Genomic DNA, 24,604 nt, shown 5'->3' with positions numbered 1-24,604 from the left:
TAAAAAAAAAAGCACTTTTGGAACACAATTCATTTTAAAAGTATTTCCGTTTTAAACAGTATATTGAAAATAAAAAATTCTATGTCGGTAAATGAAAAAGTAGTTTGAAAATTAATTAATCAGTAGTGATTGAGATATTTTGTTACCATACATAACTTAAAAGCTTTTAAAAATTTTCATAAAAAAAAAAGATTTTTTTTTATTTATTTGCACGTTTCCAAGAAATATTCATTTTTTTGCCATCTGTGTGTCTCGACTTTAGGTTGTTATCACATGCAGTCCTGTCCTCTTTTCCTTAATGTGACCTACAGAATCAAACTTAGCACCGGATTTATACTTTGTGAGCAACAAGAGGGTTGTCACATGTGGATCAGAATCTGCCTATCCTTTCGAAACACCAGAAAACACCCAAGTTTTCCTCAGTATTTAGTTTTCTTTGTTGTGTTGTGTGTACTGTTTTGTTCGTATTTTCGAGGTTTTCGTTTTTTTGCCATTTTTTCGACCTTTAGTATTTTCAGTCTCTCTGTTAAGGTAGTCCTGATGTTAATTCATATATTTGTAAAAAGTTTTGTCTTGCTTGATGCTAGGCAATCAAGGTAAATGTGTAATACTTTTGAAGCAGCGTTACGACATGAATAATTGTAATATATTTTGTACCCACTTTCACTGCAAATTGTATTGGAGTGCTTTGACAAAAACATTCAGATTGTTACCCGACATTTTTAATGTTCCAGTTGGCGAATTGTCTATTCAAGACAGGTCAACAATACGTAGCATGTGTATATGTTTTACAGTAAAAAAATCTTCCTGCAATGTCATATTGCAATGACCCATTTTGCTCCATGCTAAGCTCAGCGTTGATAGAACCGTCATCTGATTAGTGCTCGTCTTTATACTAACATGGTTCGATACATACCATTCTGAAATGGTCCAGCTTAAGATATTTGCCACTGGATGGTTATCAAACAACAATTATTTGAAATTTCCGATGATAAATTTAACAAGAGCACACTTGCTGAAATATCTCACGCATTTACTGATCACGATTGAATTTGTTTTTATCAAACTTTTTGTCGTTTATCTACACTTAATATATTATATGTGTACTGATTGATATTTTAGTATAGATTTATTTATAAGCTAGAATTTGATTTAAATAACTTTTCAGTAAATACAAGTTCTCTTAGATTGGCACTTTTGTGTCCTTTAAAAGTTTCCTGCTTTTTAAGATTTGTGTCAACATGATGTGTGCTGTTACACCGCTGTCCATGTCAGGTGATGGTCGAGTGCTCTTTACCATGGTCAACCCTGTCACTTTGTATGTAATTGTCTTAAGTCATGATTCCTGCAATTTAGCAGTCGTTGTTCATCATGTGTTTTGTTTAACTGATTTGTTGATAAATCATCCTGTTCATTCCCTCATTTCAATTGTAACACATTTTGTTGTGTCATGGCCTTTTACAGCCTACTATGGGATATTGGTTTTGATCAGTGTTGCAAATATGACTAACATATTGCTCCAAGTATCTGAGAAACAGACTTCAACTCAGAAAAATTAAGATAAGACTATATTGTACCATTTGATTGGTTTGGGCTCACTGCAGCTGAGTGCAGCCATATGACTCAATATTTCGAATGAACAAGGACCATTTTGTAGTGTCTCTAAGTAAGTATTTTAAACCTTGTCTGTTGAAAATAAATAGGTGAATATGTTTCTATATGAGTGAAGCAATTCAGTTTGTATATGAAGTTAATCTGGTGTTAATAACTGTGATACCATTCCTTACAGCCTCCTTCTTAAGCATTGAAAAATGTAGGCAATATTTTTATGCGGAAAAATTACATATGCTGGAAACCGCATCTATACTATTAAACGAGAAGACCTCATTTTTGGTGTCGCTTCTCTTCTTTCCACAATAAATTAATCAACACGACTCTGTGTCCTATATGTACAGTGCAAAGTCGCATTTGTCATCCATTCATATGATTATTCAGATTGAGTTATTTTGGGAGAAAAACGAGAAAAAGGGCATCCGGATATTGTCCCGTCATTGGACAAAATTTTAAGTCAGATTATACTTCCGGTTTGCGTTTTTCTGTATACTTTGAACAAACAAATAGTACGAATAAAGTGTATTTTAATTATGTTCAGAGTTTATTAAATGGAGAGGGTCTGTATACTTTATCAATTGACCACCATGGATCGATTACTAAACTAAGAATTGAAAGTAAATACACTTAATTTATATAGTAATATACAGATAAGCGCTAAAATTATTCATGTGAACTTTTGATACCTTTTCTGAAATTCTCCATTCATTAAATATTTTACAAAATTCATTGATAACAAAATAAAAAAGATGTGGTATGATTGCCATGTTGAGACAACTCTCCACAAGAGACCAAAATAACACAGAAATTTACGACTATAGGTCACCGTACGGCCTTCAACAACGAGCAAAGCCCATTCCGCATACTCAGCTTTAAAAATTCAAACGAGAAAACTAGCGGCCTTATTTATGCACAAAAAAAGGAACGAAAAACAAATATGTAACACACAAACAAACTACAACCACTGAACTACAGGCTCCTTACTTAAATGTTCATAACATACTAAATGTATGTTCATATTGAAATTGATAGAAAACCAAAAATTGGGAATTTTGGAAATGAAGGAGGAGGTATAAAACTTCTAACAACACTTTACATACTTTTAACTCCGCTCTGAATGCCCGCGATTTCGCGGGTGTGTTCTAGTAAATATAATCACAGATGAATAGAAGGGGACACAAATAAAAATGTAGAGAATATGTCATTTAAACAATGATGCACAGGAACAAAGCCCAAAAGGTCATTCTGCACTGAAAGTGAAAGTATTTAAAAGGGAGATAATCATATTGTTTGTGTCATCAGGTAGCTGGCTCATTGTAAATATCCCACATCTCCTTTTGTTTAAAAGGGAGATAACAAACCATGTCTTTTTTGTGTCATCAGGTAGTTGGCTCATTGGTAAATATCCCACATCTAGACTACTTTTGTTCAGTCAGCAAATGGCCAAATGGAAGTTATATGACTCAGGAAAATATCTCATATGGAAATTTATTTGGTCAAAGAGAATGTGATATTTATGATCAAAAATTCATTTATTTCTGATGTCAATGAAATTCAAAGTTATCTATTAATAATAAATCATCTTCAAGTGATATTAACTGTACATTTAAAATATAAATAAACAATTTGTATGGATATACACTAACATTCTGGTTCACTGCTGTACTAACAAATACCATATTTACTATGGACGGATTTGTTTCAATCAAATTCCTTCTTTCTGCTATTATACAGTACTTATTATAAGAAATAAGTCTACTTAATATTTCAATTCAACCAAATCAAGTTGAAACTAGTTTTTAATTTAAAATCAAAACCTATAAGCCACTTTTTTTTAATGTACTATCTTCGAATATTCATAACAATAATTATACATGTAATTAATTTATCCTACTGATATAAATTTTGATGAAATATATCTTTGGTTTGTATTGTGTCTTCCTAAACATGCTTTAATACACTAAGCATTAAAATTCTGAGATAACAGTAGCAGATTTTTTTTCTACTACAAACATCCAATAATTTTTTTAACTTTAGTATAATGTATATACAATTGACTAGTATTTATTTAAAAATATACATGTAATTTTTTTCTTTTATATAAACATATATGTTTATCCATACAAGTTTTTTTTAATATAAATTACAACAAATATATACATTTAAAAAGGGAAGGTTGTTTTATTCAAAACTGTGTTTCAACCAAAAAATGCTACAATCAATACTATTTAGGAAGAACTCTTCAGTTCTAAACTAGTCCAATTTCAAGTCAACCATGTCTGACAGACTAAGAAGTTATCATATTACTCATATCTGGAAAAAATATTTTCTGAATGTGATTAGAATGATTTGAAGTGGTTATTGAACCATGAAAATGAGGTCACAGTGTTTTTTATTTATAATATAGCGAAAATTCCAGGAGAGAGTTTAATCTGTTTCACTACCAAAAAAAAGTTTTTTGTGTCATATTTTCCATCTTTTCTTGCCATATAAGTTCTTTTTTATTGTAATAATCAATATTGATCTTTTCTCTGTAAGCACTTCTGTCATTTAACAGTAAATAAAGCCAAGTAAATTAAACACCATTCCCTAATAAATAAATGATTACTTAAGGTTTTCATACACACACACAAATCTACCCTTCCACCTCCCTGCCCAACAGGGGCACATTTTTTATGATAATAATCCATTCATATGCTGACACAATATACATACATATTGTCAATTCTCTTTTAACTCATTTAACAATCCACCATCAATCAAATTATTCTGTTTTGATTGTTATTAAAACTTCCAAAATATTGTCTTTTACAGAATTCGCCGTTTCAGAATCTAATGCATCCTGGGTAATATTTTTGAAGCGTTCACCAAAACATTGTGATTGGTTAAAGATGTCATAAACAATGGTAATTCAACCAATACATGACATTATTTTCATTTTGGGGTACGAACAATAAAATTACCCATGGTTTGTTAAGATTCCAAAATGGCCAATTGTCAACTTGCAAAGACAAGTTTAGAACAAATGAATGGATTACGATGTAAATGTTTTGTTTATATTGTTATATTAGAATATCTTATCAGAGGATTTAAGTTTTGGGTGCAACAGAATTAATTTATATCTTTCTGAAATATCAAAAGAAATATAAAGTGCAGACAAAAATAATAAGGTGATCGACATTACTGAACTTGGGACTATGTTTTCTATTTTAAAAAGACATATACAGCGAAGACAAAACTCATTGGTGAATGCTTACATCTATCTTCATTTCTGAACATAGGAAGAGTTTTAATTCTGCCTTAAATCATTTCTACTAGCTTTAATTATTATATTACAAGCATATTATCTCAAATATTATGTCCATCTGTAGAGTATTTGACAAGAATATAATGCTACATATGTTGTAAAGAGCAGAATACAACTTCCTATAAACAATTGCATCGATGCAACCATAACAAAAACTGATCACAATTGAGATCCACTTTAAGCACTTTTATAATATACAGCACAGAAATTATTGTGCATGAAGCTGAAGAAATATCTTTAAAATCATTTATCATTCAACAATACTTCATTTTTGGCCATAGTAAAATTTACAATCATTTCAGTGGCTTGCAAAGAAAGACTACAAACATAACTAAGAGAGCCAGTCTCAGGTTATTTGTAAACTTAATATAAAAATAACTACAAGTTATCAAGGTATATTGCCTGCTACATACAACATTTCTAAATTAATAATGTATTAATATCTTCTTTTTTGAACTGTGATTATGACAATCCATAAACTGAATGTGTGTTCTTTTAATATAAACAATCCACAACCTTTAATGACCTTCAAGGTCATTTATCTTAGACTTGGGAGTTCTTTTATGGCACTGTTTTATTGTTTCCTTGAGGCATTCACACACAATTCGACCAATACCGTCACACATATTAAAACTGTTCTTTGTATTAATCATTTAGATCACCATTTTTAATGAAATGTGTTCTATAAGTAATAAATGATGAGCCTATCTAACATAGACTTGTAGCTGATTGGCTGACTGTAATAACATTTTAAGTCCCGGCATAAAGTTACTAATTTCTGAGAAGTTTCCATGACTGACCATCTGGTTGTAGACTTGTAGGCCACTGTTATAATCACCCTGTTGTATAGACTGGATGATCTGGTGTAGTCCTAAAATCACATTCTGGGATAGCTGTAAATACAAATGGGAACCAGGTAAACACAAATATACTGTGTATTAAAGTTATCTACAATAAACTTAAAGTAAAGCAGAAAGGGGGATTAGTTAAACATTAATATGCCTTATTCCAGAGTTAAATACAGTAAACCCTGTATTCAGTGTTTTCATTGGGTTACACAATATTCAATTTTTACTCATCATTAAATCATTAAATAAAATACTAATGAGCACAATTAATGACTGAATTTAATATGAAAAGAGCAAGGTGATTCCTTCTTTTCTATTTTAAATTTTGACAAACTAAAAATCATTTGATAATATACATCAGCCCAGTGGTTTACAGAACTGTTTCAGGCAATACAATTTTATTGTCAGATTTAATTGGAACTGTAACTTTTCTTTCTATCAGAATTTCCTTTTTAACTTACACTATGAGAACGAAGTCTGCCATAAAGGAGTTCCAGTTTTCTTGTTACATCATCAAGTTTTCTCTTCATTTGCTGTAAAAATTGATCAAATAAAACAATGTTTACATCAGAACAAGTAGAGAAGTAATACACAAAATATACAGCTTCAACACACTAAATATATATATATCGCTATTTCGTGCATTTTTCCTTTGATCTTTTTTTGTGATAATTTTCATATCATGCTACTCGCTTGAGATGAAAAATTATCGCTAGAAACTAACATGCATGTGGGGTTGCTAACGAAATTGACATGCAATTGACATGAATTTGACTAACGTCGTCATAGGTAAAATAGCGATAAAAAGATTATCATTGTTCATCTCAACTCGATTGCCTTTCTCGCTTGAGCCGGGATGGTGATCACCGATAATCTATATATATAGCATGGTAATTGTTTTTCCATACAGTTTAAAAAGCAAATGCAAAATCAAACAACATTCAGTTATAAGCTTGTGTGTGTGTGTGTGTGTGTGTGCATAATTACCAATTTTTATTTGTTAGGATTCTATTTACTTACAGGATTATTAGCAGCTGACAAACAAGACTGGACTAAATTATCAAATATATCTTGTAGAACTTGATGTTCTGTTGGGATTGGTTCTCTGGGAGCTTCCTGTTGTACTTGTGGAGCATGCACTTCACTTGCCACAGCTGCCATTGCTGCAGCCTGTAAAATATAATCATAGGATTACAAAATTTCCATATCATTTTGATTATTTCATCCCTTGCAAATGATCAATCAAAAGGTATGTTTCCTCTCAGGGTCTCCTCAGTCTTTTGTTATCTATCCTACAAATTACATGTCAAAGAAATTACTCAGTTTATTATTAAAATAAATTATTTTCAGTCATATTGAAATATAATTACTCATCAACTCTCCATTAGTATGGGAACCTTAATACTTGACCAATAAAAAGTGATGTGATGGTCACAAGATAATTGTATATAAAAATGAATGTATAAATTTATTGATTTTTTTCTTGAATTAGCATTTTCTTTGATTTCCAACTTTATTAGATATACAATGTAATTGTTTTAATGGCAAGATGCATCTATAGACACACATTTTTTGTTAGTTGTTTGTGCCTTTATATTTAAATATATGTGCAACACCATTCAAATAGAAATATCAACAGTTAACAAGACATGTTTCAAACACACAACAGTTCCCAATACATTATACCAGTTTATGACTATAGTTTTTGAAAGTACAAACAAGACATAAATGTGCCACTTTTGTCAAGTGAAAAAGATGATCAATATATACTGTGGAAAACTGTCAATTTATGTAATTACCAAATTATTCAAAGATTTCTTTGTTTTACTCAGCTGAAAGTAAAAATATGGATGACATAACCTTGTATAAGGTAAATAATACAGGGTTTAAAAATAAACAGAAAAAAATATCCTAGTTTTCCAATAAAATATCATGATTTTTATAAAAAATTTATAAAGATATTTATACAAAGTATAAAAATGCATATAGCAATAAAAATGTGAAAAAAAGTAGAGGGGTTCTCACCTTTCGTTGGGGTGGTATGTTGGAGGGTTGTTGATAATTCCAATTCCCTTGGTACGTAGGCTGAATGGAAGATAACAGTAATGTTAGATAACAACATGGATGTGCATATACTGAAGCACAAGCTAAATACACCACAACATATAAACTTAATAATGATCTTACTTCTTCTTACCAAGTCGACATAAAATCATGCAAAAACATGCTGATAACATATTATTTCTTTTTAACTTGACACACATGCTACTTAGTTTATAAATTTCATTTTAATGTTATAATTATGAAAAATTCATAACTTTAGTATCTGGGAAGAAGAAGTAATATAAATACAAATGTCAAAAGCTTTAAAATAGAAAATGTGCAAAAAATACATTTTCTGCTTTTAAGATAAAAATACTGTACTCATGCTAGCATAAAAATTGCATAAGCCTAAGTTCAACAAAAGTAACAATATTCATATTTTCTCAATTTCTGTGTTATAGCTAATATTAAATTTCTCGCATTTCTTTTAAAAAAGAATTTATCATTGAGTCTTCAATATATTTAAGTATTTGGTAATAGGGTTCTTTTCCACATATCTAGATTCACAGGCTGTTATTGTCCAGTGGCCAATAGCTTATGCATATTAAGGATGCCAATAAATTAAACACATTATGATTAAATGAGAATAAATTTGTCATGAAAGAATTTTGAAAAGTAGAAGGTGATGTCTAAAAGCAAATTGATTGCTGGAAGTTTAAATGCTGTGATATCTTAGTTCTTCTATCAGTATAAATGAAACAATTGATTTCAATTTGGATAAGTGTTGTTTGTAGTTGTTTTAATTTTCAAATTTAATTGAAACTTTACTTTATTTACAGAATACAAAAGCTGTTATGATTTCAAATTTTAACTTTTACCATAAATTGGGAAATATATAAATATTGAAAAAAATGGATTATATATGTAACAAGTAGATTGTTACATTCACAGGTTAAAGAAAATATATATCTTGTATATTCAATGCAAAGTTCAATAGAAGCTAAATGCAAACATGTATATATGTAAAGCAATTTAATTAACATGCAAATGCATTCAGAGTTTGACCAAAGAAGGTTGTAAAGAGCAAGAAACAGACTTCTTTGAAATATTTCTCATAAAAATATAATATTGCAATACAGATATTAAGACAAGAATATCTGATTTACAAAATTTAGCTTACAGACATAAATTTCAATCAAGATTTGATTGAGATTGACATACAAAAAGTAAATTGAACTTTATATTTGACAGACCAGTGTTTTCCATTCGGCATTTAAGCCGGGTGTGCCGACCACCTTCTTTTGAAAGCAGACCACCTTTCGATTTAAGGAGGTGGTCGGCTTTTTTTTCAAAATCCGGATTTTTTTCGGTTCCGTACCGTTAAAATTTGAATACTAATCCTGCCTTGTTTTCATTGACAAAGATGGCGTCCAATCGTCAAATTTCAATGTTTTCATTAATCAATCGGGGGGAAAAGAAAGGCAGATGACGATGATGATAAAGAAAATACTAGACCAAATAAGTTAAATAAAATTGATAGTAATGTTGAAGTTGTGGAAATTGAACAAAAATCAACCAAACAACGGAAAAGACACGCAAGTGAAGACAAATATGAACAAGACTTCAAATGACGTATAGTCACAGAGGAAGGATACTACTGTTCTATGTGCCAAAAATACGGCGCAAAAGCAAGAAAATGAACAGAAACCTGGTTCGAAAGGCCTTAAATCTATGCTGATGCATAAAAATTGTAAATGAAAGAAGAGATAAAAGAGATAAATTTTTGAAAACATAAAATCAAAGAATATTTGACAATTAATATGACTACTTCTATTTATGTTTATTAAACTCCATAAAATGTGAATATTATACTAATCTTTATTTCTGTGACCCCTACGTGCACCCACAGTAAATTAAAAAAGTTTTGGACATTTAAAAAATCAACCACCCGGTTGCAAGTTATTTTTTAAAACACCCACCTTACCTTAGTGAAAAAAGGAAAACACTGCAGACCAAGTTTAGGATGAAAACAAGTCTGACAGACAACAGTGGCATAGAGAAATGATGAGTAAACAAATGATAAAAGTAACACACAACATAAATATACAAAATATCTCAAAATGGGAATTTCTATCCAAGTCCTGCATACTAAATGCGAATATCTATACAAGTCATAAAATTTTTTCATACACTAAAAATTCTGCCTTTTAATTGGATAATTATAGATGTTTACATTCTGGGGAAGGAATAATAATACCTGCTTGATAAATATTGCACAGTCCCTTAGTACTTGCGTGATGGGTCTTAGACCCTTTGCATTTCAACAATGTAGATGTAGATGTAGAATAAAACCTGTAGATTACCTGTGCCTGCATCTCTGCCTGTGCGGCCTGAGGATTGTACAGATTGGAGTAGTCAACTACTGGTGCAGTGGGCACTTTCTTTCCTGCCTGTAATGAACATTTAAAGTTTGTATTAGTTTGAAATCTGAATAGCATTAACAACTGTCCATTCTCTATTCTTAGACATGATTTACATTTTTACCAATAAAAAAATTAAATGAACATTTTTTTAAGACACTTTTTTAACAGCAGTTATAACAGAAAAAATTCTACAAATTTTGCTTGCACGAGGTGTGTGAATTTGTAAAAATCTCAAAAGATAAATTTAGCCATTTTGTTTTTACTCAGAACTTCATAGTTGTATAATTTACTTGTAATTCTAATGAAATTAAAAACAGCTAATTATGCAAATTCAGCAAGGAACCGTATTTGTGAATTATTTCAGCTCTCAATACATATGAACGTTGATCATCTTTTGTTCTCTCATCCTCCCATGTTTTCATCACCATTTTCTCCACCTAGTAATTAATTACCTTTGGTGCTCTCTCTTGTACTAGTGGTGTATCATTCCAACAATTTTCTGGCTTTTCATAAATAAATGAATGGAAATTTGAGTGGCTTGAGGGTGAATTGCTTGGTCCACCTGTTTGAGATTAATTCACATTAGTGTTCAAAAACATTTATAGACTACATTCCTATTGAACACAATTCCTCCATATTTTCCATTAACACAAAACATTTTTTTTCTAAATTTTAGTCCTTTAATGATTTGTTTTACTGGTAATTTTTGCTATTAAACAGAGTTTCTGTTTGAACATAATGATGGTGAATAATAGGCAATATTGGGTTAAAATTGTGATTTTGGGTCAACAACTTGTGTATGGAGAAAATTGACTGTAACAATCAGATTATGTTACTTTATAGATCTTGTGTTGCTGATAATTTTTCTGCTGAAAGTTTCTCTCTATCTGCTTCAGTTAACGCCACACACAATAAGAATTTTTTGTTGTCTGTTTATCTTTTTCTTACTTAACCATGGCATTATCTGATTAATTTTTGACTTGACTTTTAATGTCCATTTAGTATCTTTCACCTCCCTTTCAAATCTTGGCATTACTAAAATGTTTCTAAATTAAGATTTTCTTTTTCTATAAAAACAAAATATTTGTTTTATCTTAAGCCATAGTGGTCATTTTTAATAGATGATGTTTATCATGCTTTGTTTATTAATGATGATGGTGGCAAAGTTGAAAGTGGCTTTGTAGTTTAAGAGAAAAAAATTGTACAAGATAATACACAACAGACATTGAGTGATGAGAATAGATCATACCATTTAGGCCAGATGATCTCATTATATCATTAATCTTATACACTTATCCATTCTCATGCAGCAGTTTTATACAAATTTTTACTGTAAAAATCCTTAATAAAATAAAATATGAAAGCAAATAAGACTTCCAGTATATAATATGAAGGTTAATATGCAAATAAACAAAATGTCCTAATACCAAAAACAAAAGTAAAGAATAACAAAGCCTGGTATACCTGAGGGAGGATTATACATATTTGGTTGAGGCTGACTTGACCCAGCACCAGGGTTATAGACATTTTCAGGTGGCTGATTAACCCCTGAAGGTGGGTTGTACATAGCTGGCTGTGGCTGGCCTGTAATCGAAGCTGGATTGAACATGGTGGGTTGCGAGGCACTATTAGGTTGTGGGTTTATTTGACCCGGGTTGAACATAGTGGGTGTGGCTGTTGTACCTGTCACTGATGGTGTTTTGTACATATTAGGCTGTGAAGTAGGGCCACTACAAAAAAGAGAAAAACATCAAGTTTGGGAAACATGTTGAAATTTGCAGTGCAGTAAATGAATTGTCTTATTTCAATACTATTAATTATCTTTATTTCATAACTATTTTAAGCTAGTAATTTAAACTGAGTAATTACATAGTCACAACTGGTGTTTAATGAAATAATTTGCATCCTTCATATTTGAATAATGAAGAATACCAAAAGTTAAATAATGACATTACCTGTAACTGTTAAGCTGAGAAGCATAGGCTGCTGCTGATACAGCAGGGGCTGGATACTTGTGAGCCAAAGGACCTGTAAAAACAAAAAGAACTCCAATAGAAATGTTTGTAACACATCTAAAAGCATTCAGTCATACTTGTGTGAACACAAGCACAATTTTTTTTTATCAGATACCTCTATTTTAAAAACTTTTATATGTTTCATTTCGTCTTATATTGATAATTTTTTTAAACAAAAAATTTAGCACTGTCAGAATATTGTTCTTATTATGATAACTTTTTTACTACATGCACTGGTAACATTAGTTTTGAGTACTTAAAACGGCAATTGTTGAATAATTGATAACAACCCGATTACCATTATTGTGATCTCAAAATAGTGCATACAAAAAATTGTAAAAAGTATTTAGTTTTGCAAAACAAGTTCTGAAATATAGTATACAAATTTGTAACTGATATAAATACCTATACATAAATGTTACCTTTGGAGATGGCAGAAGGTGCTACTGGTTGTGTTGGCTGAGCTACAGGATTATAATAGCTTGATGCCTGACTGGTAGCAGTAGCACCATTCATTGCAGAATACTGATATTGGTTAGGGTTCATGTAAGGATTAGTACTATTAGTTGTCACTGTATTAAATGTACTCTTTGCTTGGGACGTGTGTCCTTGTTGCTTTTGGCCCATATTTCTGGAAGGCTGAGTTGCTCGGACTTGTTGTCTAACTCCACCCTCTGGTAACACGTCTTTCTTCTGGAAAGGACACTGTGGTGCCTGGACTCCATATGTTTGCTTACCCAAAGCATAGAATAGTCTGTCTTTCAAAATGTTTAAATTCAACTGAAAATATAAAGACGAAAACAAATTAAATTCAATTCTGTTAAATATAATCAACAGGAAACATTTTTTTTAATGCATGCAACAACAATCACTTTTCTAAATCTTGATGCTATTTTTGATGTGGATAACAAAAGAGATGTGGGGTATAGCTTTGAAGATATTTTTCAAAATTTTAAATCTATCTGAACATTGAATTCTGATGACATATAGAGCTGAGGTTGCACCTTTTTTCACAACTTGGGTTCCCTGGTCTCGAATAATATCAATATTTCTTAAAAAGTATGATTACAGGTGTAATAATCTTTTGATTTAAATCCTTTTAAATACCATTCTCTTTTTTTTTTACCTTTCTTGCATCATCTGTTTTCCTTCTGAATGATTTAACTCTTGTGTCATCTGTTTTCCTACTAAATGATTTAACAATATGGGTACATTTAAACTTACATCAGTAGAATTTCCTAGATAACTAAAAGCTGTGTCTAGACTTCCCTGAGCTGCTAGTAAGTTAGAGTATTGATTTAATTTATCTGCTAAAGCTCCTCCGCTGATGTCCTGGGCCTGCCCTCGTGATAATTCTACCGCTTTCCTTAAAATCATTACTTTCTCTACAAGATCCTGTAAATAATGAAACATACTTGTTATAGTTACCATTGATATTTATTGTTTACAATGTCAAAATAATTTTTTTAATCTATTTAATGGTTGGGATACTGAGTTTGATGAAGACTGGTAGTAAGATTCAGACTTTTTGTTCATATTTGAACTTTGACAATAGATGAATGAACACACAATCTGTTACCCTTTTTAAAATATATGGGTGTAATGATCATTCATAACAATATTGTTAACATTAACATACAATTACAGTTTAATATAGACAAATATTCTTATAATATTTTAGAAATTATTTTAGCATAATAAACATTGGAGAGAATAAAATGAAAACTGAGAAATTGGTTGCTTAAACCTTGATAGATTCAATGAAATAACTTGTAACAGTCAGGGTTTGAAATTAGCAGGGGTCCACTAGACTTACTTACTTACTGCTCTTGTACACCATTCTAGACAATGGCCCCTAATATTTGGTGTGGGCTACTAAAATTTCTGCTTTTCTTCTATAGAACTATAAATAAATTGGCTACCAAAATTTAAGCTGTGGGCAATCATGCCAAAATTTCAACCTCAATCCCTGAACAGTGCTACAATAATCCATTTACACAAATTTACTGTAATGTTTTTATGCAAATTATAATAATCTGATCATATTCTAAGCTGCAAGTACCTACCTCTAAAGCTAAAGGTGAATTCTGGGACTCAGTATTGTTCAGCCAGTTCTGTACTAAATTCTCTAAGTTACCAGAACATATATAACATAGACTAGCATACATTGAATATTCACCTCCCACTTCATTCTCTAATCTCCTGGCAAGAGTATCTAAAATCAAAAAAACATCTATGTTACAATAAGACATTTAAAGGTAATTAAATGTTCTTTACTTATTTTGCTAAACCTTGCCCCAAAATTGGGTTCAGGATTGGGTTGATGTCAGTTTAAGGTTAAATCCATATTTAGAATGAAATTTAATAGTAGTGCCATGAAAAAGTTAAGGAGGGCTCTGATGGCTAATTTCGTTCTTCTTGATCGGCGCATTTTTGCTATAGTGATCCGTTTTTCTACAGATTTTTTTTTTATTAATATTTTCGTGATCCGTGATGATGAATCCTGATGAGACCCCCCCCCCCCCCATCAGGCCCCTCTTTAAGGATAAGAGCTATGGACTTCAAAAGTATAGCCATACATTTATATGCATGTCAAATATGGAAAAAATAAGGTATAAAATAAAATTCAAAACATAAAAATCTGGTTAATAAATTCTTAAACTGTTGCACATTGTCATATTTTTTTTTTACTAAGAATAAAACTTGTGGTCAGATTTTAGAGCTTAGATTTTCACAATATACTTAGACAACATTTTCTTAATAACAATTCAAAACCTATTTAAAGACAATTTCTTAAGTCATTTAAACTTACCACATAATGGAACAAACTCTTCAGATGAAGCATAGGTCAATATCAATGCTAATGCCTCCTTCCAGTTAGCTATATCACAACTTTCTACGATGTGGGACCAATTCTGGGTTACTACTGATGATATCAACTATAAACACAAGCAAACATGTCATTTGTATAAAATAAACCAACATTGATTACACATAAATAGCTTTCTTATAAGTTTTTTTTTCAAAGTTTTATAATGAACTTCTAATATAAAGTTCGTAATCTTGAAGGTTTCTATATTTTTCTCTCTGAAATTGTAACTACTGTTATTTAATAATGCCAAAAATGTGACAGTAACAGGTCTGCAATTTTAAAAACATGCATTCATAATTATAGTCTTGGTTTTCCTTAGCATAATTCTTGCAATCTCATTAACCAAATCTTACATTTCATCAAACACTTGTAGATCTTTATTCATAATTGTCTGGGACTTGTTACTAAAGCATATATTTCTTAGCTATATTAGTACTTGCATTTGTCTAAATTTTACTTTGACTAAGAGTTGTCTCCACCTACTTACCCTGCTAATATTGCCATTATTTTTTGCAAAATATCTTTTCTGGGTCCTCTGTAATAGTTCTGGCCCACCAGCTATAGCAAGTAAAATTGCCTCTGCCATTTTGTTCTCACATAAACAAAGTTCTACTGCAGCTTCAAAGTTTCCCATTAGTAAAGCTTGACACAAATATCCTTCAGGATCTGAAATTAGTAAATTTTGTAATTCAAAACTTTAAAATTTTGATTTGGACAGTCCATTTCCATTCTTTTACCGGCTTATTCTTAATGATTAATATTCACATTATTTTCCTACTTAGGAAACAATAAATTGCTTGCTGAAATTAGTTAGTTTTAATACAGTATTTAAGATATTCATCATATTAAAGCTGTTGGGCATAAATCACATGAATGCAGGGTTTCCAGTGTTCTACACAGAAATTTTGGATAGCATCATTTTTGGCATAAAAAAAAAAAAACCTGTAAATTGAAAAAAAATTTCAATGACATATATCGCGTCGTGTGTTATTGTTTATTACAAAATGTATTATATTGTTTGTATGCTATAGGCCCTTATTTGGTGAATGAAATATTCTATTCCATCCTATTCTGTGTGTTTATATTGCTGAATTCTTTACTGAGAATACAATTAAACTGTAACCATGATAACAATATTTTCAGTTTATGTTTTCTATATTCATAGTTACTCAATTATTTTTCACCTCTTGGGCCAAATAAAAATATATGTGTGGTTCCAGTTACCCTACCTACCCAAGTAAATGAATGGATGGGTTATTATAGTGCAACCTGTATAGATACAATTACACTAAATATCTAGGAAAAAAATGGCTTATCAAAAGAAAAAAAAAAGGGAAGAGAAAGTATCATATAGCAATAAAAATTAAATTCAAAAACTTTTTCTTTATCATGTATATGAAATATATTGGTTCATGGTACTCAATGAATTAGTCCCAGTTGTTTCTTTTTATCAAAATGATCTAACAAATAGTCTGTTAATGCATAGTTTTCTCTTTAGGTATTATTTTTTTTGTCTACTTTGCCATTTGTGCATCTGTAGCTATTATCATAAAATGCGGATTTTTGTCATATCTGGTCAAGTTCCGATCAGTAGTTTCCACTAAAATATTTAATGGCCGCCGAAGGCTATGAAATATTCGAAAATAAACATTGTTTGACAAGAGACTAAGAATGAATATGACCTTTTTAATGCATTAAATGGATGAAACATAAATTAAAGCCTATTATGATCACTTTCCAAAGAAAGTTGAAAACTTATTTAGCTCAAAATCAAAAATTTCGCTCACGATTTACAAGAAGTACAGGAAGAAAAAGAGAGTAATTTTTGAAAGTCATAAAAAGATACGACCAAACCTCTTTTTAAAAGAGAAAACTTGTTTATTTCTTTGAATTTCCATTGTGCAAACATATATTTCGAATTTTTTATGATTTTTTTATTACATTTTCTCCTTGACGTAATTTGCAATTGCAGACCGTGTGGTATTAATCATATCACAAGTGTCAGCCTGGGGTATTCGTATCCAAACAGTTATCCCCCAAAGGGCAATTAACACCTATTTAATCACTCTAAATTGCCTCTATTATCCGACTTAAAGGGATTACAATTAAAGGTAATATAATTTTTATGATCATAAGCGGTAATTAGATGAAAGTTTAAAATTTATGACATGGATTTGCGATATAGAAACTGGAAAAATAACATCCTAAAATTAATTATAGCGCCACGGAAATTATTATAGCATCGCGGTGCAGCGACGCTAAAACGGCCTGGGGAGAACACTGGTTTCCTTTTTTAGACAGAATTCCCTAAAACATGTGTATGCAGCAGCCATGCCATGATTTGTTCTCACTTTTCAAATAGGTAAAAAGGTGCATACATTTTCACATTCTTAATCAATCTTAAGTAATTCAGTGTCAAAAAGTAATACTAACCATCCTCAGTAGATATATTGAGTGGAGTTTGTTCTACTTTCTCTTGTTGGGCATTCGCAGCAGCTATATCATCAAATGTGTCTGATATATTACCAATGGATAAATCATCTCTACTACCTGGTGTCTGAAAAAACATAAAATCACATATCAGTTACAAGTGTGGTAAGAAGCATATAGTCAACAATGAAAAATTGATAACATTAGACAACTTCAAAGCAAAAACAAAATGATAATTTTACATAAAATTGTTTTTATAGTATCATTGGGGAAGGAAGTAATGCTGCCATTATGAATGACAAACAGGAAATACACAACAACGGGTTGTCCGATTTATCTGAAAATTTCAGGGCAGATAGATCTTGACCTGATAAACAATTTTACCCCATGTCAGATTTGCTCTAAATGCTTTGGTTTTTGAGTTATAAGCCAAAAACTGCATTTTACAACTATGGTCTATTTTTAGCCATGGTGGCCATTTTGGTTAGTTGGCTGGGTCACCGGACACATTTTTTAAACTAAATACCCCAATGATGATTGTGGCCAAGTTTGGTTTAATTTGGCCCAGTAGTTTCAGAGGAGAAGATTTTTGTAAAAGTTAACGACGACTGACGGACGCAAAGTGATGGGAAAAGCTCACTTGGCCATTTGGGCCAGGTGAGCTAAAAAGAAATGTCTTATCAATACTGACCTTTGACCCTACATTTGGAGAGGCTTGACCTCCAGATGGAGCAACACCATCCTAAAAAAATATGTAACCACATAAGAAATTTCCAATATGTTGCAAGTCAAAACCAATGAAATATATATGAGCATCTTGTATCTTAGCAAAAAGCTTGCAAATGAAAAGAAAGAATGCTTTGAATATCTCACTTCCTGAAAAATGTAAACAGTGATCTGTATATAAATTATCAATTTTTTAACCAAAACATTACACAACAGTCAATGTGTTTCATTTTTCGAAACATCAATATTTTTTTCTTTGGTTAAGATAAGCCATCCACTACAAAACCAAGTATAAAGACTTGTAGAGATGTAATGATGATTAAGAAGGTTTAAAGTAGACTTACAGCAGTATGTAACTGTGTCATTCTCTGAGCCAGCTCCTCTGCATCCACACCTTGTGATTCATAATGTGGATCTGCTGATATATGTTCTGCAACCTGAAGAAAAAATTAGGAAAATTAATTCATGAGATCCATTCATCAATATAGGATTCAGATAGTTTTAACAAAATATTTTCTTCATTTTTTGTTTATCAATACTACTTACTTTTCCTCTATTTAGAAATATTCACTTTTATTTTGACAATGTGCATGATGCTTTGCATGTTAACTTACAACATAAGCTAAATTAATTAAAGTTTCCTACAAAGTTTTTTTGAATGTTAGATGTAATACATCTGAAAAATTACGGACTTTTGTTATTTGAATACAGTGAAGATAATTACCTTTCTTGCTAATTCTGTTTTATCATACCCTAGGAGTTCTATATAATGTTCTCTGGGCTCCTTTTCAAAATTCACCTATAATAAACAATCATACAGTTACATTTTGTGTTACCCTGGTAGAGAAAAAAGAAAAATAAATAACATATTTATGTCTTTTCTAGAAATTGTTAACTTTGATCCCCACAGATTTTTTTCTCCTTTTTGACTTCTAAACTTGTTTTTAATACATTCAGCATTGTTTTATTCACAACAGACGAGTAATTCGGGTTATGTTCAGCTCTGGAATTCTTTTGAAGCGGTGTGCACTTCTCTGAACATGCTTCTTGTACTACAAAATATCCTATCCATAATATATTTAGCAAAATGTAACAAAATATGCACGTAACAGTCCCTGCCATTTAAAAGATTAGATTTGTTTCTTTGGTTCTATCAAAAACCAATTTGATTTGATATATTCAAAAGATATTCAAACAGACTTCTGTAAACAAACTTAATTTTCACAGATATTTATTTTGCATTTAGCCTTTTCTAGCCAACTTTGTAGTTCACAAGATATACTTGATTTCTAGTCATATTTATATGTCGGTCAATCCAAGATTTACACATTTGCAAATATCAATTTACATTATAGAAGAGAAAAGTTGTATAATTTTTGCCATACAAATAAATTCAAAATGTCCTATCACAACTTACCCTAAGGAAGTTCCATATATTTTCCTGGATCTCATCAGAACTATTTGCAGATTTCATGGCACAGAATTCTACATACTGTCCATTGACTAAAGCTTGTTCTAATTGTGAAGAACTGTTTAATAGTTCCGTCTCTGTCACCACCTGGCTAACATACACATTCTTTGGTGAGGGCTGTTGTGTTGTGCTACTGGAACTATCAAAACTGACAAGTTTACCACCAAACTGAAATGAAAAAAAATCAAGGTAATAACCCTTTTGCCTATACAAAAAAAAAAAAAAAAAAAAAAAGGAAAGAAAAATTTCCAAAAATATTTTTCAGTCTATTTATCTATTTTAGGCAAAGCGAGTAAGATGCCTCTGTAATTTGTTTATAATTACACTTTACAGATGTAGACTTGTCCTGAACATGCATGAAACATTTGCCACTGGATGTAAAATAAACAACAATCAATCAATCAGATGTAGAAAACAAAAATTGAGGAAAAAATAAAACATAACTTACACCAAATGATGCACCAACAGGTTTTCTGAGCCATTTTGGAGGTTTCTGAAGGGGCATAACATTCTGTGTCTGTTGTACTTGATGTGCTGCAGCAGCCTGGGCAAATGGATCATTACTCTGGAATGAATCTGCTACCTGTAAATAAAAACTACATTATTTTAATCACCATTTACTTTAGTTTAAACACATTGCAAAAAGGATCAGACACAAGTAAAACATTCTTATAAAGTCTTCTCCATATATCTATCATTTACTATATTTTGAAATTAAACTTTACATAATGTCCTTTTTAGTTTTCTAATAGGGAGATATGTGTTAAATTCATTGACATATTTAATATTTTATATTCGAAAGATAAAATGAAAAATAATCATCATAAAAATGGTTGAAAAAAGATAAGATGTTAAATTAAGACTAAAGTGTAATTCAGGCCTCTAAAACCTCAAACCATGAAAGCCAAAAAGAAGAAATGCCATCAACATATTTGATGAAGTATCATAGAGCCTAAATCAATAACTCCATTCTAAACCTTTATTAAAATTATATGGTCTAGTTTACAAGGTCACTTGCTAATTACAACAACCACATATGGAGCAAAAAAATCATTCCTTTTTTTTTAATCTGGACATATAAAAACATTTTTTTTAACAACCTACCCCATGATAAGTTTGAAATACCGGACAATGTTCATAATATCCATTATTTACACCTTGTCCTTCCATACTACATTTATCTTATATAACATAAATGCCACGATTCCTTAGATATCTTATCATTTACACCATGTTATTTAAAGGTCCTATTTCATGACCTTTGTGTAATCTATGTTGAATTTAAACCATTCAAATTTAAAGGGCTTCAGTTTGTATTTAAACAATGAATATCGGCATGATCAGTAAACTTATTTAAAGTTTATAGCACATAAATACATTGAAAGAAATAATTTAAATATCTTAGTTCGTACTCTTTTTTAATTTACTACAAAATATTACATATACTACTAGGTGTTTAATGACCTTGATTACCTATGATGATTATGCATGATTGGAGCATTTTACATATTAACAGCATGCAAACAGAAGCATAAGATGTGTTATAGGAGAAAAAGTCATAATTCCTTGAGAAAAAATCTGAAGTGATTGCAATTTATAACCATTAACATCAAATGATCAAAATTAAAAAAAAAGAAAAACTAGAGGCTCTCAAGAGCCTGTGTCGCTCACCTGTTAATGTGTTTACTGATGTCGGCCATCTTCGTTGGTAGGCGGGGTCATTAGACACTTTTTTTTTAAATAGATACCCTAGTATTATGATTGTAGCCAAGTTTGGTTAAATTTGGCCAAGTCGTTTTAGAAAAGATTTTTATACAAGTTACAAAAATGACGAAAAGTTGTTCAATATTGACTATAAAGGGCAATAACTCCTTAAGGGGTCCTCTAACAATTTTGATCATGCTGACTTATTTGTAGATCTTACTTTGCTGAACATTATTGCTGTTTACAGTTTATCTCTATCTATAATAGTATTCAAGATAATAACCAAAAACTGCAAAATTTCCTTAAAATCACCAATTTTAGGGCAGCAACCAAACAACAGGTTGTCCGATTCAACTCAAAATTTGTGAGGGGATATATCTTATTCTGATGGACATTTAAATCTTGAAAGATTTGCCCTAAATGTCTTAGTTTCAAAGATATAAAGCAATAACTGCATTTTACCACTATGTTCTAATTTTAGCCATGTCGGCCATTTTGTTTGGTAGGCTGGGTCATCGGACACATTTTTTACAACTATAAACCACAATGATAATTGTGGCCAAGTTTGGTTAAATTTGGCAAAGTAGTTTTGGAGAAGAAGATTTTTAGAAAAGTTACAAAAAATGACAAAAAGTTGTTAAAAATTGACTATAAAGGGCAATAACTCCTTAAGGGGTCAACTGACAATTTTGGTCATGTTGACTTATTTGTAGGTCTTACTTTGCTGAACATTATTGCTGTTTACAGTTTATCTCTATCTATAATAGTATTCAAGATAATAACCAAAAACTGCAAAATTTCCTTAAAATAACCATTTCACAGGCAGCAACCCAACAACAGGTTGTCCTATTCGTCTGAAAATTTCAGGGCAGATAGATCTTCACCTGATCAACCATTTTACCCCATGTCAGATTTGCTCTAAATGCTTTGGTTTTTGAGTTATAAGCCAAAAACTGCATTTTACCCCTATGTTCTATTTTTAGCCATGGCGGCCATCTTGGTTGGTTTGATGGGTCACGCCACACATTTTTTAAACTAGATACCCCAAGGATGATTGTGGCCACGTTTGGTAGAATTTGGCCCAGTAGTTTCAGAGGAGAAGATTTTTGTAAAAGTTTACAGACGACGGACGACGGACGCAGGACGACGGACGACGGACGCCAAGTGATGAGAAAAGCTCACTTGACCTTTCAGGTCAGGTGAGCTAAAAAAGAAGACTATGTGTCCACATACATGTCAAATGACATGATATTCACGTGTAATACACGCTTTTTCAACGTTTTACACGCGAGGATTTTGTCACATGGCGTGTACACGCTTTTCAACACTTTACACGCAATTACACGCTTTTTCGTTCTTTTCATTTTTTGGTCATTAGTGATATCGCTATTCTCGTTTTTTTTTCTTATTCTGCGATAAATACCGAAAAATTCGAAGTAATTGTTTGGCTGCCATATTGTTTATTATTCTATATATGGACAAACAGTAAAAGGTAAGTAGTTTGTGATTAGTTTTTTAACGATTTTGTGGCTTTCTTTCAAATTCACTTTAAAAGGGAAATGTGCACAGAAAGAGGTCGCTTTTAGGGCCTGTACCGTCGTCTAAAGCGCCGAATGTTGAGCAAAAACGATGTGAACGTACCAAGATTCAAGATTTATAAATTATATATTTTTGGAGTTCGAGTTTAAATGATCGAGTGACAAATAACGCATTGTACATTCTATGTTGCAATGATAAAAAATTATATATGTGAGAGGAGAAATACAATGTAGCTATTTGAATAAGCATTTAACATGTTTATTTAATGGAAATCAAATTTATAAAACGTTTTTCTTTTTCAATTTCAGTTTCAAATCTAGTCAACAGATTTCTACAGGCCATGGGGATGAAAATATCACAGAACTGTTGGATCAGCTCTGATAGTACCAGCTATCTTCTGATGAACTACCCAGTTTTGACCGGTCAATAGCAATGGGAGCAGTGGCAGAGATAATAGAAGACATTTTACATTGCCAAAAAAAAACAAAACATTATGACATTCTTTTAAATCTTGATGAATTCAGTCAAATATTAATTCCTACTGTGGGAGAGCATTTTCAATTATAAAAAAATTGACACTGAATTCTGATCAGAACTTGACTATGTTACATTTATATTCATATTGCGTGCTGTTATCAAATAAATGTATTAAACTAAACATGAAACTGGCAGTTGTTTTCAATATGTGCCTTTAAAAGCAACATAACAGACCACTGTTTAATACAATAAAAGTTTACAGTAGAATATATATTGTTTTTTTTATATTAACAAATTTGTATGTGAAATTATGAACATTACCACATTCATATTAAAAAGTCCGCTTCTATGTCACGCGTTTTCACGCGCTTTTTGACATGTCATGTCATGACATGACATGATTTGTCATGACATGATTTCCCATTGTCAGAGGTTGGCAAGTATGTGTGTCCATAGAAACCCATGCCCCATTCACACTATAACATTTCATGTTAAGAGTAAAAACTGTAATTTTGCATTACCTTTTTTTTTAAATTCATATCATATTTGTATGTTTGAATTTGATGTTATTTTGTTGTAACAAAAAATTGAACTTGAACATGCAAGTTGGTTTATCAGATTTCTATGTTCAGTGTCAATACCATAATTGGGCATGTCATTCTAAAAGTTCACATCATAATTAACATCATTACATGGTTCTAACCTTCAAGTAGATGTGAACACATCTTTATAGACAGTGTTCTCCCCTACATGTTTTATTTAGTATCATGGTTATTAGGGAATTTTGAAGTCCATATTGTTTACCATATCACAATCTTTAACAAAATAGTTTTAGATAGCATCACATTCAAGCAATATAGCATCATGTTACCTTGATGCTTAAAGCTTAACTACATACATGTAAACAGAAACCTGAAAATGTAATACAAGTTTTGCCAATCTAAGTGCTACAATACAAAAGTTATGCACTGACAACACCCTATCTTTGCTAGCCAAGGGTTACAATACACCTCCCTCCTCTCCACCCTTGGCGGATTCAGATAGAATTTCAGAGACACAAGGTAAAAATTTTCATTGGTTGCAGTCAAAACTCCCTGCAACCTTTGATGAAATTTCTATTTTATGCGATTTTCTAGTT

The 24,604-nt window shown here is 31.1% G+C and overlaps 1 protein-coding gene across 3 annotated transcripts in view; it reads right to left on the bottom strand.

Moving 5' to 3' along the window:
• Window positions 1-3,083: 3,083 nt before the first annotated feature.
• The window catches only part of LOC143045285 (protein transport protein Sec31A-like), a 37,690-nt gene continuing 16,169 nt past the window's right edge, over window positions 3,084-24,604 (bottom strand). Inside the window, exons 10-29 of one of the 3 annotated variants that reach the window (XM_076217668.1) lie at window positions 20,195-20,329; window positions 19,693-19,914; window positions 19,000-19,074; window positions 18,620-18,712; window positions 18,241-18,291; window positions 17,553-17,676; window positions 15,607-15,785; window positions 15,060-15,186; window positions 14,314-14,462; window positions 13,472-13,642; window positions 12,670-13,027; window positions 12,188-12,260; window positions 11,697-11,962; window positions 10,685-10,794; window positions 10,173-10,259; window positions 7,792-7,851; window positions 7,566-7,598; window positions 6,787-6,936; window positions 6,228-6,299; window positions 3,084-5,811 (exon numbers count right to left, since the gene is read on the bottom strand). In XM_076217668.1, coding sequence (XP_076073783.1) covers window positions 5,623-5,811; window positions 6,228-6,299; window positions 6,787-6,936; window positions 7,566-7,598; window positions 7,792-7,851; window positions 10,173-10,259; window positions 10,685-10,794; window positions 11,697-11,962; window positions 12,188-12,260; window positions 12,670-13,027; window positions 13,472-13,642; window positions 14,314-14,462; window positions 15,060-15,186; window positions 15,607-15,785; window positions 17,553-17,676; window positions 18,241-18,291; window positions 18,620-18,712; window positions 19,000-19,074; window positions 19,693-19,914; window positions 20,195-20,329 — 2,724 coding nt within the window. In that variant the 3' untranslated portion in view covers window positions 3,084-5,622. The remainder of the gene's footprint in view (window positions 5,812-6,227; window positions 6,300-6,786; window positions 6,937-7,565; window positions 7,599-7,791; window positions 7,852-10,172; window positions 10,260-10,684; window positions 10,795-11,696; window positions 11,963-12,187; window positions 12,261-12,669; window positions 13,028-13,471; window positions 13,643-14,313; window positions 14,463-15,059; window positions 15,187-15,606; window positions 15,786-17,552; window positions 17,677-18,240; window positions 18,292-18,619; window positions 18,713-18,999; window positions 19,075-19,692; window positions 19,915-20,194; window positions 20,330-24,604) is intronic. The other 2 variants (XM_076217669.1, XM_076217670.1) reach the window with 2 other exon arrangements.

This window comes from Mytilus galloprovincialis, chromosome 9 (genome assembly GCF_965363235.1).
Source record: "Mytilus galloprovincialis chromosome 9, xbMytGall1.hap1.1, whole genome shotgun sequence".
In the NCBI taxonomy this organism is placed as follows: domain Eukaryota; kingdom Metazoa; phylum Mollusca; class Bivalvia; order Mytilida; family Mytilidae; genus Mytilus; species Mytilus galloprovincialis.
Note: the sequence above shows the minus strand (reverse complement) of the source record. Positions and strands in the feature narration are given on the sequence as shown.